This window comes from Microtus pennsylvanicus, chromosome 3 (genome assembly GCF_037038515.1).
Source record: "Microtus pennsylvanicus isolate mMicPen1 chromosome 3, mMicPen1.hap1, whole genome shotgun sequence".
In the NCBI taxonomy this organism is placed as follows: Eukaryota; Metazoa; Chordata; class Mammalia; order Rodentia; family Cricetidae; genus Microtus; species Microtus pennsylvanicus.
Window position 1 is genome coordinate 141,139,748 of NC_134581.1, and position 19,183 is coordinate 141,158,930.

The following is a 19,183-nucleotide window of genomic DNA, read 5'->3' on the forward strand; positions in this document are numbered from 1 at the left end:
CTCTCGCCCACAGAGAGACAAAAGCCTACTCCACCATGGTGCCAGGAATAGCGTTTTCCTGGAATTCACATGATCCAAAGCATATTGCCCGATACCATCAGAGCTTTAAAAATCATTTTCTGACTTGGAATAGATGTGGTAATACATCTGTGTAATCCAAGAACTCTGGAGGCTGGGGAAACAGTGATTTTGAGGCCAGCCTGGGCTACATAGCAAGACCCTCAACTCAAAAAATAAAATACTACATAAAATGAAAATTACATTCTAGAAGAAAATTTTCCTTCCTTTCTTTTCCCCTCGCCCTCTCCCTCTCTCTCTTTCTCTTCCTTTCCTTTTTAATGGGGCAGAATCTCTACTTGATTAGTAGACTCCGTATCTCTACTTGATCTGGAACTTGCTATGTGCTTGAAATGATCCTCCTGTCTCAGCTTCCTGAATGCTGGGTTTATAGATGTACCACTGCCTGGAGAAGGTAATTTTCTATTATAAATAGTGCAGTCTCTGACCCATGTAAGCATGCAGGCAGGAGCAACGGGTATAGCTCTGTTGGTAGACTGCTTGTTTTGCATGCAGGAAGCCCTGCGGTACATCCCTAGTTCCTCTTAAACCTGGTGTAGTGGTACAGGTCTGTAACCCCAGTATCTGGAATTACAGTAGAGTTCCCATCATCCTTGGGCGACATGGAGAGTTGAAGTGAGAGACTTGAGATCCTGCCTCAAAAACCCAAAGAAATAAACAATTAAACCGAGAAGCTCACAGTTGGGGATGGGATGGTGAGCTGAACAGAGACATTTGTTCTCTAAAACACACATTAGAAAAAGAAGTAGGGTATCCTGGAATTGAACCATTCCGATTTCTCCAGAGTCACACCCTACTGCGGCTAGTGCTGAGCCTGCCTGAGCACAGAGAACTACCCACTCTCGAGAGAAAGAGGAGGTCTCCTCTGGTCCCGATGGCAGCACGGTGGGCCCAGATGCCCAGCATCACCATGGGATGGATGTGCTGGCTTTTTAAGTCCTGGTAATTCATCGACCCAATCCCTACTGAGGCCCTGCCGTCTTGCAAGGTGCTGAAGAAGACAGAAATTGGGCGCAATCCTTTTAGATTTGCCCAGGCAGGTAGACCTGAGGAGGAGGGGACAAGGCCAGGGGTCTGGGGTGAGGGGTGTAGAGCCTGTTTTTTTTTTTCTCTGAGTTATGAAAGGTTACAGTTGCGAGTTCTCCACACCTGACTCGTTACAGGATTTCCTGGACACAGAACAAACCCGATTTTTTTCTGGGTATCCAGGTTATTGTTTTTTATTTTTAAAAGTAAATTGCATTTCAGAATGATGGCATTCTGCTATCAGAACAGAGAGGTGGCAAATCAGAGATCCGAGCCACCTTTCCAGTGAAAGTTTAGTGGAAGACGTGAATTTTACTAATACATATCACTCTATTATTAGTAGATACAATTTGAAATTTCCTGGTAGATATTAAGAAAAACAAAAAATATGTATAATTAATTGTGATTATATTTACTTAACCCAGCATAGAAAAAAAAGTATTTCAGTGTATGATCAGTACGGAAATGACTAATGAGCTATTTAATGTTCTCTTTTTTGGTCTAAGCTTTAAAATGTGATTGGCAGCACAACTAGACTCATACTAGACATAGTCCAGTGTCCCCATGTTTAGGCACCATGCCGCTTAGATCCTTATGAGGCAGGAAGTGTCCAGCTGGGGCTCACTGGAGAATGGAGAGGCAGGAATAGAGGTAATAGTGGAGAAGCTGGTCCACTCTGTAGGGTAACCTTGCACAAACACCTGGCCAGGATTTGGGGAGCCCACGTGTTTCCCAATGTAGGGTACACACACAATGGCATGGCCCACAGAATAACCCTGGGTGCCCCAGGCAGTCACAAACTTCATTGCCTCGGTGGGTGGGGCAGGCAGATGGCTAATGAAGGAAGCAGGTGATGTGTGAGATTCCAGAGGCTCCGGGGACTGAGGCAGGTGAGACAGCACAGCCCTGTGGGTGGCAGCCACTCCTGAGTGTCAGCTGAGTGCCACTGGGAGTGTGAGCCAGAATCTTTCCACTCCTCAGAGAGTCTAAAACCCGGCTCTCTGTGAGCAAGCAGATGTGGATACAAGCACACGAGAAACATCTAGATTGATCAATGGTGGCAATTCATTTCAAGGCCAGCACAGAGCAGGGCTCCAGCTTGATCTTCTGGAATGCGGTGGAATTCATTGTCACACGATTTAGGAAAATCTAAGTGCCATATCGAACACTGCGAGCCTTCTCCTACCTACTTACAGTAGAGAGGTCTGGTAGCCTTATAGAATCCATCTGAGGGACAGCGAGATGGCTTAGTGAGCAAAGGAGTTTGTTGCCATTCCTGAGGAGTCACGTGGTGGAGGGAGAGAACTAACCCCTGGGAGTTGTTCTGTGATCTCCACATGCACTGTCACCTAAAGGAAATAAATAAACAAGTGTGATTTAAACTACATTTAAGTCCAGAGTAAATCATTTCAAAGAGACACGTAAAGCAAAGCGAGAAGTAGTTACAGACGTGGCAAAGGCCCTGGAGGGTGGACTTGAATGAGTGGCCCAGGACTGCCTGGCACGTCTGATTTTGTGTGTCTAGAACTGTGCTGCTGGAGGTTCTGATGCTGGCGATGGGCCATGGCTAGATTCTGGGACTTCCTGAGTATCTTAGGCCACACATGTGGTCAGTTATTGTGTCCCCACATGGCCTCCCACAACCCTCAGACCTGCTGTCCTGAGGCAGGTGTAGCGCTGAGGCTCAGGTGGGAAAAGTGATTGAGATGGAGACCAGAGTAGAACCAATGATAAGATGAGGCCTGTGGGAAGGAGGCCAGGAGGAGACGCCCCCATTCTTTCCCCATTTCAGGGCATCACGGTATGCTTTGCTGACTGGATCCCCAGCTCTTGGCAGTGCTCCACTCGGGGGCTCCTCACTGCACCTTCAGTGAGAGTGCCCCAAACGTGATGTAGTCTCTTACCAGTGCACCCCCTGACCCCAATCTCACTGGAAAGCCTATGCCATCCACTGCAGAACTGCTTTTATTTTTTATAGGAAGGCAGAGCCTGCTGCATTGAGAATGATGCACCTTCAGATAACCAGCTTGCAAGGGTCAAAAGAAATATAGTCCATAGCTCTCTCCTAGCCGTGCTCCCACCAAGGCGGAGTCTCACTATTCCTGTTTTAAACAGCCAGAGAGGCGATATCTGTATTTATAGTTATCCTAGGGGCCACAGCGTCCTCGCTACCGCTCACCCCTAGAGGCAGGTGCCATCCTGCTGTCTGCAGGAACTTCCTCTGGAAACAGGGCTGATGTGGAGCCAGATATCACTGAAGCACTTCTGCCGGGCTGGTGGGGACTTTCTGGGATGCTGCGCCGCCACACTGGAGAGTCCTGTAGTCCAGGCAGGGTGTCAACTGGAGGTGGCCATCTCAGAGCTTACTGAAATGGTGGGCGGAGTGGGGTCCTCCCTTTTCTGTCCCAGTTCTGTGGCTCCTAAACGAGTGGCCAAGTGCTGGGACAAGTGGCATTCCTGGTCGAGGGAGACCAGCTCTGGTTGGCACCAATTGGTAGGCATGCATGTGGGAAAGTGGGGCCAGCATTACTGGTTCAGGTCAGGTTTCTATGGAAAAGCTCAAAACTTACACATACTTATTATTTATTCAGTAAATAACAATAAAACAATCTGCAGGAGCTGGAGGCAGCCTGCTGAGTGGTAGTTTGTTAACTACTTTATTTATTTTTGTTTTGTTTGTTGGCGGCAGGGGCTCACCCTGTGGTCCAGACAGGTCTGCGACTGCCGATACACCTGCCTTGACCTCCCGAGTGCTGGGATTGCAGGCATGTGCCCCATGCCAGCCTTACTTCTGCTTTTTAACCTTGACTTTGGCAGCAAATCTTCTGAGACGTTCCCTCCCTCCCCTTCTTCCTTCTTCATGCCGGTGGCAGGCTTCAGTGCGGCTGTGGATACACCCAGTTTAGTCCTAGACTTTTGGATTCTCAGTGTAGCTGATGGCCCGTGCATCTCTGTGTTGACGGTAGCTTTAGCAGTGTGGTTGAGGGAACCAGTATTTGGTACAAGACACCCATAGCCAACCAGTCCCAACCTGCAAGAGCCATGGTGGCCGTGCTCAGGCTGGCTGGAGTTCCTTCAGTGGCTTTCTCTCTCTCTCTCTCTCCTCTTTAGCTATGTGTGTGTGTGTGTGTGTGTGTGTGTGTGTGTGTGTGTGGTGTGTATGTATGTGCATGTGGAAGTTGGAGTTTGATGTCAGAAATCATCCTCGGTTTCCTACCTTGTTGACTAAGGTCTCTCAGTTGAACCCAAGGCTTGCTAACGATCAGTCTAAGTAGCCACCGTGCCATGGTCATCCTCTGTTCTCTACCTTCTGAGGCTGGAATTGTGGACGGGCCACCCAGCATTCACACGAGTCTCCCTGGGTTCTGAACTCTGGTCCTCATGTTTGCATGGCAAACAATCAATAGCTGAGCTATCTCCTCGTCCCCTCAGCCCCTCGCCCCTCGCCCCTCTTTTGAGACAGAGTTTCATATAACCTACACCGGCCTTCAACTTGCTATGTAGCCAAAGATGATCTTGAGTTTCTGGCCCTTCTACCTTTACCTCAGCGTAGTGGGATCACACCCAGCTTAGGTGGTCCTGGAGCCTGAAGGCAGCACTGTGTACGTGTGTGATAGGCGAGAACCGTAATATCCAGCTACATCCGAGCCCCCATCTCACCTTTTCCAATTCACTGCAAGGATCTCTTCCAGTAAAACTGTGCGAGAGATGACAGATGTGGTCAGGGAGACTTAGTTTTTCAAAAGGGAGGAAGGATGCTGAAATGGAATCCTTAAATGCTTACAATGTAAAAATCATTTAGATTCTGAAAAAAAGGATTCTGAGTCCAAATAGTTTCTATGTCTCATGCAGGATGTGGTTAGCAGAGGGATGGCTTCCTCCAAATGTAGCTCAGGGAAAAGTGCTCAGGCCTGGGTGCTAGGAGTCTGGTCACCCTGTGCTGTGTGACCCTGGCTAGATCACTGGAGCGTGCTGGACTTCAGTCTCCTCATCTGTATGTCTGTTGTGTTATCTTGGGCCATGCTTATGCTTAGCACTATAGGATGGGTCTTGTTCGTTTACTTTAGAAATGGTCTCACTATGAAACCCAGGCTGGCCTTGAGCTCAGAATCCTCCTGCCTCATCCTCCTGGGTGAGGTATCACACTTGCTCCCTGTGCCTTAGGCAAATGGGAAGCATCTGAATGCTTTAAAGTTGAAGCTGCTCGTTTGTCATTATGAAGACGGTAATGAGGATGATGACATGTGACATTTATTGGACATTTGATATGGATCGGCCACATCTCAGTAGTTTATTAATTCAGCCCTAATAATAATAATTCCATGGTGTAGGAATGATTCTTGCTCCCATTTTTCAGATGAGCAATAGAAACTGAAGGCTGGATTGAGTGCCAGCACTTTGGTTCTGGGGTCTGTTTGCTTCCTCCCTGTGCTGCAAGAGGCCTGTTAATGGTTTATGGCCTTTCATAATGCTTTGCCAGTGGTTTACAGGTATTTGAAAAGAAATGTGAAAATATGTACATTGTTTTGTTTCTCGACAAATTTCATAAAAATGCAGGGATTTCTGTTGGACTTCAGTAGGAAATTGAACATATATCTAGCATATCTGAATGCTCACTCATCTGCTGCATCTGTAGACACACACAGAAAAATTAGATCAAGGCTGGCAGGATGGCTCAGCAGGTAGTGACTTGTCACTAAGTCTGACAACCTAAGTTTGATCCCTTCGACCCACAAGGGGGAAGGTGGTGACTCCTGCAAATTGTTCTGAGGTGTGTGTGTGTGTGCGCGCGTGCACACACACTCACAATGTGATCTTAAAAAAATAAAAACTCAACTAAGTTGTGTAGCAACATAATTCAAGAGGTCAAGGAATTATTGCTTCCAGGTCTTTGTTTTATATATTCTGTGTTTGCCAAGTGGAAACAATTACTTTAAATATTGTGACAGACAAACAGATGTGTGCACATGTTGGCTGCATTTGAGGAGGTGTTTAAGCTGACTCATCAGAAAAGGGCAGATGACTTCACTAACGGGGCCAAACACAAATGCTCTACGATTAGACTTATAGCATCGAATGAACAAGTCTATTCCAAGATATCAGCTAACGATGCCAAGTGCCCTGGGTGCCTATGCCAAGCTGTAAGGTCAGGCCGGGCAGGGCTGGCCATCTAGTGAGGTTAATGGGAGGCACCTGCCACTTTCAGCAGAATCTGGAAACCCGGGGCAGCCTCAAAATGAGCATTTAGACGCAATGGTTTGGCATGTGAAGAGTTCCTGGTGGAATGCCGTGTGAAAAATGCAAGACATGATACTGTGCACAGCTTGGTTCTGATTTGTTGGTGGGAAATGGTGTCTTCATACAACAGCAGGAATGTGGGTATAATAACGTATCTAGTGTCAGTGATTTCCTTCCCTGTTTTTTTGAGATAGGGGTCTCAATATATAGTTCAGGCTGGCCTCGAACTTTCAATCTTGTGTCTCAGCTTCCTAAGTGCTGGGATTACAGCCATGCAGCACCATGTCTGATAGAGATTGTCTTTATATGTCCCCATGTCATCCACATTGTCTGCATGGGGAGATGGCTCAGGAGGTGAAGGACTTGCCCTGTGCAAGCAGGGACCTAAGTTTGATTCCTCGGAATCCACATTTACAAAAGCTGAGTAGAGTTCTGTGGAATGGCTCAGCCAGCAATGGTGCCTGCTGCCAACCTGAGGATTTTTGATCCTTGGAGCACATATGGTGAAGGACAGGACAGACTCCAGAAAATTGTGCTCTGTCTGTCTGTCTGCCTGTTTATTGTTTTCCTCTCTGTCTCTCTTTCTATCTGTCTCTTCTGTCTCTCTCTTTCTATTTCTCTATCTTTCTGTCTCTCTCTGTCTCTCTTTCTGTCTCTGTCTCTGTCTCTCTCTCTCTCACACACACACACACACACTTATATTCCCAGCTCCATTGTACCAGACACAGGCAGATCTCTGGAGCCACCAGCCTAGCCCAGTAACAACATCTGAGGTTGTCTTTTGGCCTTTACACATACTCACACACTATTCACAGGCACACACAGGAACATGCAGACATGCACACATATACAGGCATGTAAATAGTAGTCTATAATGAACACATGGTACTTTAATAATGACTTAAAATTCTACCAAGTAATAGTTTGGAACAGCGCTTTTCTTGAGAAAGTCACCATTTTATTATGTGCCCTGGTCTCCTGGAGGCCCCATGTGTGGGTCCTGCTGGAAGTCTGCACCAAGGTTCCCCAAGCGCCTGCAGGGTGTCAGTGTTGCCAGACTCTGGGCACAGGGAAGTCACTGATGCCTTTACTGCTTAAATACAGCAAGCCTTCATGCAAGGTTTTCATTGTTTATGAAGAGTATTTGATTACTTAAACAAGTGGAGAATGACCTAGGGGAACTCCCCGGTTGTGCTGAGGCCCACAGTGAAATGGACTCAGGTTCATGTCAGAACCACAACAAGGATTCTGGGAAGGCAAACTGGGACACTCCTGGCTCTAGCTGCGTGGGTCCTTTCTATAAAGTTTGTTGGTTTTAATTGAATAAAGTTTTGGTTGTGCAAGTGTGCAGTCTGTTGAACCTGCTCCTGAATCTTTGGCAGTAGCTGGGGCGTCTCCATCCTTTGTGGTTCTGGTGTGAACTTGGGTTCTGTGCTCTGTGGTCAGTTTGCACCTTTGCTAAGGCGGCCCTGAAGGCTGCTCCGGCCAGGGAACCGGAATCTTCGGTCTCTCAGAGACCACAGCTGGAAACTTTCTACAGAGTTTGTCAAGCACATCCTTTCTAGTTAATTTCCCTGGTGGGTGGGTGTATTAATCTTATTTGTGGAGTCTTTAGGGCGAAGAAAGCAACATGAGAGCCCTAACAGAGGACTGATAGGACGGATACGTTCAGTTCTTTAGTCCTGCAGGTGGAAGCTGAGTTATAGTGAGGGGAAGAGTCTCTGGTGGGGCTGAAAATATACCTGAGAGCCAGCTCAGCCCACTTGGACCAGGAGCCCATCAGCTTCTTTCTTCAGAAAAGGAGTCACTCAGCCAGGTGTGGTAGTGCACACCTGTAATCCCAGCACCTAGGAGAGTCAGGAAGCTCAGGATTTCAAGGATAGCCTTGGGTAGATAGGGAGCTTGAGGCTAGTCTGAGTTACATGAGATTCTGCCCCAGAAAACCTAACAAACCAAAACAAAGAAAATAAAAGAAACTGAACAGAGAGGCACCGAGGGTTCAGGGGTGATGCCAATCATCCCAAGACACCCAGGGAGAAAACTTCTCGGAACTCACAGTTCCCAGTCCGGGCGATTATCTCCCATCCCGGCCTGGCCCCTTTGCTGTATCTCTGCAAAACTAGCTAAGATTTCTTTTTCACTCTTCCTCCTCCTCGTTCTCCTCCTCGTTCTCCTCCTCGTTCTCCTCCTCTCCCTCCCCCTCCTCCACGTCCTCCTCCTCCTCCTCCTTCTTCTTCTTTTTTTTTTTTTTAAATAGGGGCTCATGTATACTACACTAGGTTTGGACTTGCTATGTAGCTGAGGATAACTTTGAACTTCTGATTTCCTTCCCTCCCCCTCCTCCCTAGTGCTGGGACTGTGGGTGTGGTACCAACACACACAGCTCCATCCTTGCTGGGGATGGAGCCCAAGGCTTTGCTCATGCTAGGTGAGCACTCTACCAAGGGAGCCACTCCCCAGCCTCAGGGTCTCTCTCTTTCCTTCTCAATGGTAAATAGTCATTTGTTTTTCTTTTTTCCCCCCTAACTGCCTACAGGATCATCCGGACAAAAGTACAGCAGCCCCCCAACCAGGCAGTCCCAGCTTCCAGTCACAGCATAGGTAAGAACTTTTAAAAAAAATTTGAAAATCTAATGGGCTCCAAATATTCTAAAGAACTTTTAATCATTCTTATGGACAGATAATTCTGCATAAAACACTTCACACGCGTCCTAATGCTCTCTCTTTGTCATTCTCCAAGGGCTGAACCTGGCAAATGAATTTTATAAATACCGCTAAAAGGTTTTGAATTTTACTGATTATTATGATAAATAGCTTTCACCAGGAGACAGAAAATTGAAATCTAAGCCAAAAAAAATCCACTAATGGGGGTCTATAGAATGTCAGATAATTAAAGTAATAAATCAAGAAAGGGATACTTATTCATAACATTTTCTGCATCATTAGCCAGTAAGTAGTTTTGAATGTGTGTTTTTTTTCTTCTATAACCAGCCTTCTGCAATTCTTTGTGCACTTGCAGTCTTGAGTGAAGATGTAGCAAAACTTTCCAAACTTTTTTCCTCTCTTGCTCTCGCTTCACTCTCTCGTACGCTGCCAACTGTTGAGGGCTGCCTGAGGGGTTTCTGAGGTCCCAGGGGAAGTCTAAGCGACCATGATTCATAAGGGTGGACTCCTAACTTGTCACACTCCAAAGTCTAAACTTTTTTCTTGCTTCCTCTTCTAAGAGGAGTTGAAAATGACATTGATAATCAAGGCAGTTCTTGATGTCATTTCTCCACTTGGCACAAGGGGATACTTCTGGGTTGCTGGGGGAAAGTTGCTCTACTGTAAGGAAGCAGGTGGCTATTCAGCAGGCGTTTGCCGATTCGGGTACCACAGACCCCAAGAATTCTGCAGCACTGTATCTTAGGTTGTGCAGTATTCAGTGCATTTATCACTGCCAGGTGTGTATGTGCAATGTGTGTGTGCTTCCTTGAGGAGACCAGAAGAGGGCGATGGAGTCTTTGGAGCTGGAGTTAAAGGCAGTCAAGCTATTTGATACGGGTTCTGGCAACTGAACTCAGGTCCTCTGAAGTTCTCTTAGCAAGTGCTCTTAGCCAGTGAGCCTTCTCTCCAGCCTCCACTGCCATTTTTTCTTTAAAGAAAAACCTGAACTTCTGGCAGAGACCTGACTTATTGCTCTAATTCTGTCATTAGCTCACCCAGTCAACTAGACCAGTGTCTCACCTCTGAGCATCAGTTTCTGCCTTATTGTATGGGGAAGGGATACAAAATGGGTGTTCCCTGTGATTTCTGATTTCCCCAAGGGTGGCTCTTTGAAGGAAGGTAAGATAGAAGTCCTCGCTGCCCACGACCATTCTTCATTCTGTACTGCCATTAGACAGACTTTACTATGCCCTTGCTATGAGAACCCTGGGGTTGGGGAACAATGCCAGACAAAAGTCCCTGTCCTCGAGGACTTCTAGTCCCATGGAAAAATGTGGGAAGGGAGTTTGAAAAACAAAACAAACAAACAAAAAACAAATGAAAACACCAACAAAACAGAACACCAAAGCCCAGGAAACAGGTCTACATGAGGAGCAGGAAGGGGCCATTTCTCTGCTGGATGGAAAGACAGGGCTGAGAAGGGCTTCCTGGGTGTGGTGGTGGGGGGTGTTTGTGACTGAGATTTCACTTGTGGCTTTGACTGTTTCAGAGCACATAGCATGAAAAAGAATCGAACTATCCCTCAGTAGCATTACAGGAATAATTCTACAGTAATTCAGCAGAGTGATTTGTTTTACCCCAGAAATTTCTATGAAAACTTTATCTCACATGTATGCAGCTTCATATAGTTTACAGACTTGTTGAGCATCAACGACAGTTGGAGCTCACAGGTTCAGTGACTACTCTAAAGTCCTGTGTGAAGACAGAACTGGAACCTGAGTCCTCTGTGCCCAGTGTGACTGCAAAATACGTAACCAAGTGTCATCCGTTCTGTCAGGGAGACAGCCAACCTTGTTTTCCGCGTGGCTGTTGACGCGCCAAGTGGTCTCTTTATTCCTTTGTTCTTGCACCTCAATACAGAGAGGTCATGGGATTTGCATACATCTATTTTGAGGAGCCTTTTTTTTCTGGTAAAGGGAAAGGGAAGTTAGCAATTTCTGCATTGGTGTTTCTTTTCTTTTTTCTTTTTTTTCTTTTTTTTTTTTTTTTTTTTTTGGTTTTTTGAGACAGGGTTTCTCTGTGGTTTTGAAGCCTGTCCTGGAACTAGCTCTTGTAGACCAGGCTGGTCTCGAACTCACAGAGATCTGCCTGCCTCTGCCTCCCAAGTGCTGGGATTAAAGGCGTGCACCACCACCGCCTGGCTGCATTGGTGTTTCTTAAGGGAGATCTAAACTCAAGCTTGAATGTGAACAGAAAGGCCCTGTACCCTGTAGGTCTCTGGAGCCAGAGACTGCCTCTGCTCCATGGAAAAGTAGCTTATTCCTCCACCCGTGCCCCGCTCTGCAGAGTAAAGGCTCCATCTCCTTCCAGCTGGCGGCTCAGGGAGAGGTGTGTGAGAGCGGTCTACTAGTCTCGATGAAGAGAGGAAGAACCCCCACATCTCATAAGTGGAAATCCAGCCCATAGCTAGAGAGGACCTTCATAGGTCCCCTGGACTCTAGTCATTGTGAAACTTGCTTAAGTCCCTCCTCTTTTTCCCTCTGGGACTTAGAGACCTGGCCCTGGCTACAGTAAATCACCACCCTTGTTTCCCCTTCCAGGAAGGGAAAGTTTAGACCTGAGGATAGCTGTGAGTGCTGCGTAGCTAGACTACTTTGAAGCTCTTCACCATATGAAACCAACTCCCCTCATTTGGCGAACAGTAAAACAATCAGTAGCACCCTGGGGTGCTGCAACAGCCAAGTGAAAAGCGGGGTGTCAGTGGGAGGGGGACATGTTGTCTTTCTCCATATTTCACGGTGGAGGGCATTCATTTATTTCACGTTATTTACTCTCAGAGAGAGAGAGAGAGAGAGACTATCTGTATGCAGGCATGGCTGGAATGTAAGCAGAGATAAACGTGATTCAAGTATGCATCTAGGTCTTTTCCTGGCATTGGAGGTGGCACCAGCTGCCCTCCTCCAGTGCCCTCCTGTCTCCTGAACCCTTGGACTGGCAGAGATCTTAGCAATTCCCTGTATTTATTTATTTATTTATTTATTTATTTATTTATTTATTTATTTATTTTTTCGAGACAGGGTTTCTCTAGCTTTGGAGCCTATCCTGGAACTCGCTCTTGTAGACCAGGCTGGCCTCGAACTCACAGAAATCTGCCTGCCTCTGCCTCCCCAGTGCTGGGATTAAAGGTGTGTGCCACCACCACCTGGCAGCAGCAATTCCCTTTTTATTCTGTGCTTGCACTTTTTTCTGCTGGGTCTGTGGCAGTTGTACCCAGCCCCGTGTTTCTAGTGAGCACCCTTGTGACAGGCCCACACCCCTCTCCTTCTACAGTGTCAACAGGCTCGGTGACGCAGGTGTCATCGGTGAGCACCGACTCTGCAGGCTCCTCATACTCCATCAGTGGCATCCTGGGCATCACGTCCCCCAGTGCCGACACCAACAAGCGCAAGAGGGATGAAGGTAAGAGATGGTTACGCATCCCTGTCAGGGATGGACCAAATAGGGTCTATGAGGGGCACTCATAGAGGGTGAGCAAAAGTGCCAGCTCAACACCCTTACCTGCAGAGGACCAAGTTCCCAGGCTCTGTCCTTTCTCTGAGACAAGGAAGACAGACAAGCTCCTGTCTGGGACCCTTTCCTTGCTGGGCTCCACCCATTTTCACTCCTTTGGTGAGAAACTCCACTGTGGCCTGTGCTTCCCTGCTTTTAAGAGGATCCTGAGGAAAGAGGACCCCAGGGCTGCTGTGTAGATGGTCTTAGCTCGGTGACAATGTCTCCTCTTTGGGTTTTGGAGGCAAGAGATGGGTTGGGGAGGGGAAGCCACTGCTTTGCTCTGCAGTGAGGGGCATGTGTGGGGAGAAAGGGCAGGAACTGGAAACACTCCTCTGTGGAGAGATGATCATGAAGGGTGGAGGGAAATACACTATCCCCTTTTTGTCCTTGCACCTGAGATGAAGGAGCAGCAGGGCCTCCTGGGGATTTCAAAGATGACACCTTCTCCGGTGCTACCTGCGCTATTGGAGCTGGTCACCTCTGTGTAGGGCACAGGCTGCTGTAACCTGGCCTCCGCCCACTAAAAGACCCCCCTGGGAGTCCGTAAAACCTTAGTCAGAAAATGTGCGTGTGTGTGTGTGTATGTGTGTCTGTGTGCGTGTGCATGCATGCAGGCCGTGATCTGGGGCTGGAGAGCAGAATGACAGGGACTTTGATTCAGTTATCTATCTGCTGGCACGTTTCTTCCTCAGCATCATGTAAGGGATGCCTGTTGTCACGAATACAGGCCTAATCACTTAACATCTGCACCTAGAAAATTTAGTGAGCCCAGTGGTGGATTGGCCTGGGGTCTCTATGCCCCAGGCATTGGAGCTGGCCTCTGTGTGCAGTGGTAGTCCAAGTTGGCATGATTGATGGTTCTCGAAGTCAGCTTCATCTCCTTCCCTTGCTCCCATACTTCGGAACAGATGTCAGAAGTGTTTAACTCAGTGGGTTGCTGTGCCAGCTTGCTGCGGGAGGCAGTGGGCCTGCCATCTCTGTTGGTTTATGGAGTTGATGGTGTCATCTTTTTCTCCGTGTCACATGGACTCCAAGCAGATGTATCAAGCTGGTGCCTGGCTATGTTTGATCATAGTGAAGGGGTGGGTTATTGGATGCCACTTTGCAGCTGAAAAACTCAGGCAGAGATTTTTGGAGAAAGCAAAAAAAAAAAAAATCTAGTTTAATGTTTACTAACAGACATGTTTTGATGGCAGGAGGCCATGGTGCTAGAGAGTTAAAGTTTAACTGTCTTTGACCAGTTTGGCCTCTCAGCCAGGCACACAGTGGGTTATAGGGGCCAGGGGGCCTTGAAGGTTGGTTAATCAGCTTGTTTACTGAGGATGGTGGCTGCTCTGGGGAGACTGATTTTAAAACATTTATTTATTTATGGGTGGGGGTGCACCAGTGCCATGGCACACACATGGGGATCAGAGGACAGCACGCAGAAGTCGGGATGTAGTGGCGCGTGCCTGTGATCCTAGCACTGGGCAGGTGGAGACAGGAATATGAGCCCAGAGCCAGTGTGGGCTGCACGGCGAGGGCCTGTCTCAAAGACAACAAAAAACAGAAACAGAAACAAAAAAACAAGCAAGACATGACTGTTCAGAATGAGATGTAGGAATGGGTGCTCTGTGGTCCTCCCAGTCCTGAAACTTTAGTAGTCTTGAACTCTAGGAAGACTTTGCATGAAATCTCAGTCTGTGGTATGGAGGCTAAGAAGGACTTGGTAGTCTTAGAAGTTTTGCAGGATTGAGAAAAATGGAGACCTGAGTGAGGCCCCTCATGGCTGCCCTGCTTCAACAAGAACAGAGTAGATCCAGCAGAGAAGTGGTTTCTGTTGAGATGCCTCAGGACCAGGGGCCCTGCACAGGGCTCCTGCTTCCTCATCCTTTCTTCTGTATTCCCCCGGATCTCTGCATTAGCCCCAAAGAGAGGTGAAGGGGAAGAGCCAGCGCCCTCACTTTAGCAGGGAAGGTAACCGAGGGTCCAGGGCGCTCTGTGCCATTGGCAGTCACTCAACTTGTGTAGACTGGGAAGTAAAGGCACTGAAGAACCCTGCGGCTTCACCCCCTGGTGTTATCTGAACGCTTGTCACTGCCCCATCCTCCAGCTCCTCTCTGGAGGTGAAGCAGCCTGTGGCTGAGCAGAACCTGTGCTGGGTCCTGAGAGAGTGGCAGGCAGCAGAGCGTGGTTAGTAGGTTGGATAATGTTGTTGAGGGTGTTGGTGAAGTGAGACCTTGAGGTCAAGGGTTTGGGAGCAAAGGGTAACCCAGGCAACTGAGAGAGTGACTGGGCACAGCAGGGACCAGCTGGGATGAGGCGTCTCGCTCTGGACACGGAAGGGTGCTGGCCTCTAGGATGATAAGCAGGCCTCAGGAAGTCTCTGCAGGAAAGGGGTATTCGAAGGTCAGGAGGAAGACAGTCTCGCTCTGCATCTTCGTGTGGAGCTGAGACATCCTGGTGTGGTCCCCCACTTGGCTCGCTGGTGCACTATCATCTCCAGCTTGGATTTGGACTTTGCCCTGTGAGCATCCCTACCTAGACCTCAGGTCTGGGGAGTCAGTGATTGGATACAATCTCAGGCAGAGGACAGGCTAGGGGGATCAACTGAAGTCTCTAAGTCTCTCCACAGGGCAGAGTGTGAGGTGACACTCTCCATGGGGGCCGAGTGAGCAAGGTAGAGAATGGCCTGTTTAGATCTGAGGGGTCTAGGAAGGCTCATCTCAGGAGAGCATTAGAGGGCTAAGGAGAGAGAACGTGCCAGTTAAAGGTAATGGAGAGTGTGCCAGTTTGGGACTCCAGTGAGCATGTACAGAGAAAGGGCCAGCCCCGGGACTTGGACAGGGAGAGAGGTGGCAAACATGTCAGGTGCTGAATACTGACTATAGCCCCTGAAAATTTAGTTTGAAAATACAGCAGCTTTAGAGACTCAAGAAATACTGTGCCAGCCAGGCAGTGGTGGCACACGCCTTTAGTCCCAGCACTCGGGAGGCAGAGGCAGGTGGATCTCTGTGAGTTCGAGACCAGCCTGGTCTACAAGAGCTAGTTCCAGGACAGGCACCAAAGCTACACAGAGAAACCCTGTCTCTAAAAACAAAAAGAAATACAGCGCTGAATGTCTGAGGTGTTAATGTGGTTGTGGAAATGACTGGCCCACCATCCCTGTTCACTAGAAGCAGAAAAGAAGCCATGAGTGTAATTAACCATTTTCTGGAGTAACAATAAGGACACAAGAGTGACCGTGTCCTCCTCTACTCCTAGCACTCAAAGGCCAGCCTGGCTACCAGCAAGTATTTAAAAAATACTAAAATCAAAGCCGGGCGTGGTAATACCCAGGAGATCAAGAGTTTAAAGTCAGCCTCTGACTGTAGTAAGTTTGAGGCTAGCTTGGGTTATGGGAGCCTAGTCTCAAAAGATAAAAAATAAACAAACACAAATTCAATCAACCAAGCAATCCCCTACCCCAACCCAAAAATGAGTAGAAAGAAAAAGAAAGAAATGGAATTAGGGGTTGAGAAGAAGGCTCGGTTGGTAAAATGCTTGCCAAACAATCATGAGAGCCTGGGTTTGTACCCTCTGCATCCTAAAAAGCTTCAAACAGTGGTGTGAGCCTATAATCGTGTTCTGGGGAAATAGGCAGAGGGTCCTTGCGCTCACTGGCTCACCAGCCTGGCCTAACTGCTAAGCTCCAAATTCATTGAAAGTCCTGTCTCAATAGATGATAGATAGATAGATAGATAGATAGATAGATAGATAGATAGATAGATAGATAGATAGATTTGGAGGGTGATAGAGAAAACATTTGACATGAATATCTGATCTTGATATGCTGTGCACCCACCCACACTTTTGTGTGCACACACGCACACTTACACAGAAACAAGTGGAATCGATCTTAGCATATTTCCCTAGTCTAAACATTGTCATTCCAACATATAACCGAGCCTCAGGACATGCCGTGCTGCCTCTGTCTGCTGGAGCTAAGCTGTTGAAATATGGTGTGCATTTTACAGGCACAACACAACCTCAAACTGGATGTTGTCAATCCTGTCAAAACAATGAAGTTTTATAACTTGTGTGACTTTCGTTTTGTTATTTGCTTTTTGTTTTTAATTTATTAATGAGTATTAGCGTTGTATATGGGTGATGTGTGTGAGTTAGGGCCTTCGCATGCCACAGAGCACATGTGGCGCTTGCGGGTCAGCTTTGTGGACCTGATTCTCTCCTTCTACCTTTATACGGGTTCATGGTTGAACTCATGTCCTCAAGCTTGCGCCACGGAGCCTTCCACCCTGAGCAGTCTGCCTTCCTGGTTTCTGCTTTTAACATATAAGTGCACTGAAATGAAATGAAAAACATAGTAGACAAATGTGACGGTAGAACTTGCCTATAATCTCAGCCCTTGGGGGAATGAATGATGCAGGAGGCTGGGTGACTGTGAGTCTGAAGGCAGCCTGAGTGGTGAGTTCAAGGCCAGCCGAGGATACATAGCCAAACTGTTTTAAAACAAGAAGAAAAAGCCTTTAGCTGTCAGCTGCATGAGCCGTATTTCCAGTGCTCACCCATCATAGTGGGCTAATGGCTACTGTATTGAGCAACACGACACACGTAATAGGTGGTCAATAAATGCTTACTGGTAGAATGGGTAACCATGAACCTTCAGAGAGATCATAGCTAATGAGGAGGGCAAATGGAGTCTCTTTCTCTTCAGTCCCAGGATTCTGTCTAGCAGGTTAGGGCCTCCACAGAAAACCCTGCTCAAGTAGAGTTTCAGAGCCACACAAACAGCTTAGGACATTGGCAGCATGTCGGCAAGAGACCTTTCAGACTAGCAATTCCAGCTTCCTCTCCAGGATGTGTCTGGGACCATAGCTGGGGAGATGACCATTGTGCCCAAAGTTCAGATGGACAGTTGTGTGGTTGAGGCAGCATCAAGTCCCTGTGGCCTCTGGGTGTTTAAAGGGGGCTCCGGGGAGCAGAAGGCAGCTAGTGTATTGTGCGTGTTCCCTCATACCAGCTAGACTGGACCAAGGATGGGAGAGATGAACAGGGGCTAAACACAGAAGGGCAGGGGAATCCAAGGAGGCGGCTGTTTTGGTTGCTGTGACTTTTGGAGGCTGTGACAGCTGAGGCAGGTGGTGCTTCTGTGACGTGCAGAGTTTGAAGTGGCCTTCCTGTTCATGTGTCCCTCTGCTATCTTGGCTGGCTCTGAATATGCTTTTCCGTGGGATGGAACTGGGTAAGGGTTCTGTTTTGGGCGGTTGCACCCCCTGCCAAGATCTTGCTCAGAGATGTCTGGGAGCCTTGGGGGGGGGCCTGGACCTTCAGGATGAGGGCAAGTTGAATCTTGTGGAGAGGCAGCCTGGTCCCTTGGTTTCACCTGTGACCTTTCATGGAAAAAAGAAAATCTGTGGCAGTTGTCCCAGGACCCTGCTGAGCTTAGGGTTCAGTGCCAGAGGCGAGACCTCTGTCTCCAGAAGACCCAAAGGATCTGCCGGCAGACTGGACTTGGGAGCATCAGGCGGGGCTGTGATTAGCAGCCATGGGTGAAAGGGCAGCCCCTCTGCTGCTTCCTGGGACTTTGATCTCCAGCGAGACCTTCTTCTGTCTTCTTCCGCTGGTCTCAAGGGCCCCCATTCAGATTCCCTCGACCTCCCTCCCCGCCTCCCCTGAGTTTGAAAGGCCTTGAATACCCGAGGTCAGTGGAGTGAGAACCCTTTCACTGACTCAGAAAACCCTAACGATCCAGCACCTGTGTAGACTCCGGGACAGAAGCTCCTCTCAAGACAGCCAGGCTCCCTGCAAACAGGCTTCTGGCTTTTTAGGAAGGACAGAAAGACCCTAAGGTGCCAGTTTGTTAAAATAATGCCAAGTTCAGTGTGACCCCCATAGTGAGGTTGGGGCAGCTGGCTGTGGGCTCCTCCTACAACTGTCTGTTCTTGTTGCCAGGGTGTTTTTGTGTCTCTGGCGGTCCCTTTTGTTTGGAGGTGCCTCTCATGTTGGGTTCTGTGTGTTTTCTATTAGGCCCTCACCCCATACACTTTTTCTGTTTGTTTTTTGATTTCTCTTTCTTATCAACCCCAATAAGAAAGTCCGTCATTTGGTCAGAGCCCCACCCAGCAAACCCCTATAGGACTGTGATATGGAGGGATGGGAGAACAAGGCCCAGCGCTCACTCTAGCCAGAGGCTGGTGGGCTCTGGATTGTTTGGGAGGAGGAAGGAAAAGAGTGGGGAAACTTCCTGTCAGATTTCCTAGAAATGGGCAAAGCTGAGGCTCTTCTGTCGGGCGTTAGTGGCAGCCATAGACCTCGCCTCACGATTTATTTCACAGACCTGTGATCTCTGGGGAGCTCTGCCTCTTAGCGAGGTTGAACCTGGGACACAGGTTCGGAGCCATTCTAGAGCAGGAGAGGAATGGTCTGAGGACTTCTTGTGGTAAGATCTTGAGCAAGTAATCTGGTCACTGAGCCTGTGATTTGTCATTTGGGAAGGAGAGGTGGCCAGAGCCTTGTGGATTATCCTGAGGTTAAAAGGAAGCGGCTCCCCTAGAGGGTTTAAGTACAGACTACATAAATGGTGCTGGGGACTTGAAGATGTGAGGACAGTCTCAGGCGTGGGATGGCAGGCTCCAGCCACAGCTCAAGCTGCGTGGCCGCTGAA

General features: G+C 48.1%; 1 protein-coding gene across 3 annotated transcripts in view; it reads left to right on the forward strand.

Annotated features, from left to right (window-relative positions):
- Positions 1-19,183, forward strand: part of Pax5 (paired box 5) — a 177,690-nt gene that overhangs the window by 19,475 nt on the left and 139,032 nt on the right. For all 3 annotated transcript variants that reach the window (XM_075967315.1, XM_075967317.1, XM_075967316.1), the window contains 2 exons: positions 8,879-8,943; positions 12,319-12,447. In XM_075967315.1, the coding sequence (XP_075823430.1) occupies positions 8,879-8,943; positions 12,319-12,447 (194 nt within the window). The remainder of the gene's footprint in view (positions 1-8,878; positions 8,944-12,318; positions 12,448-19,183) is intronic.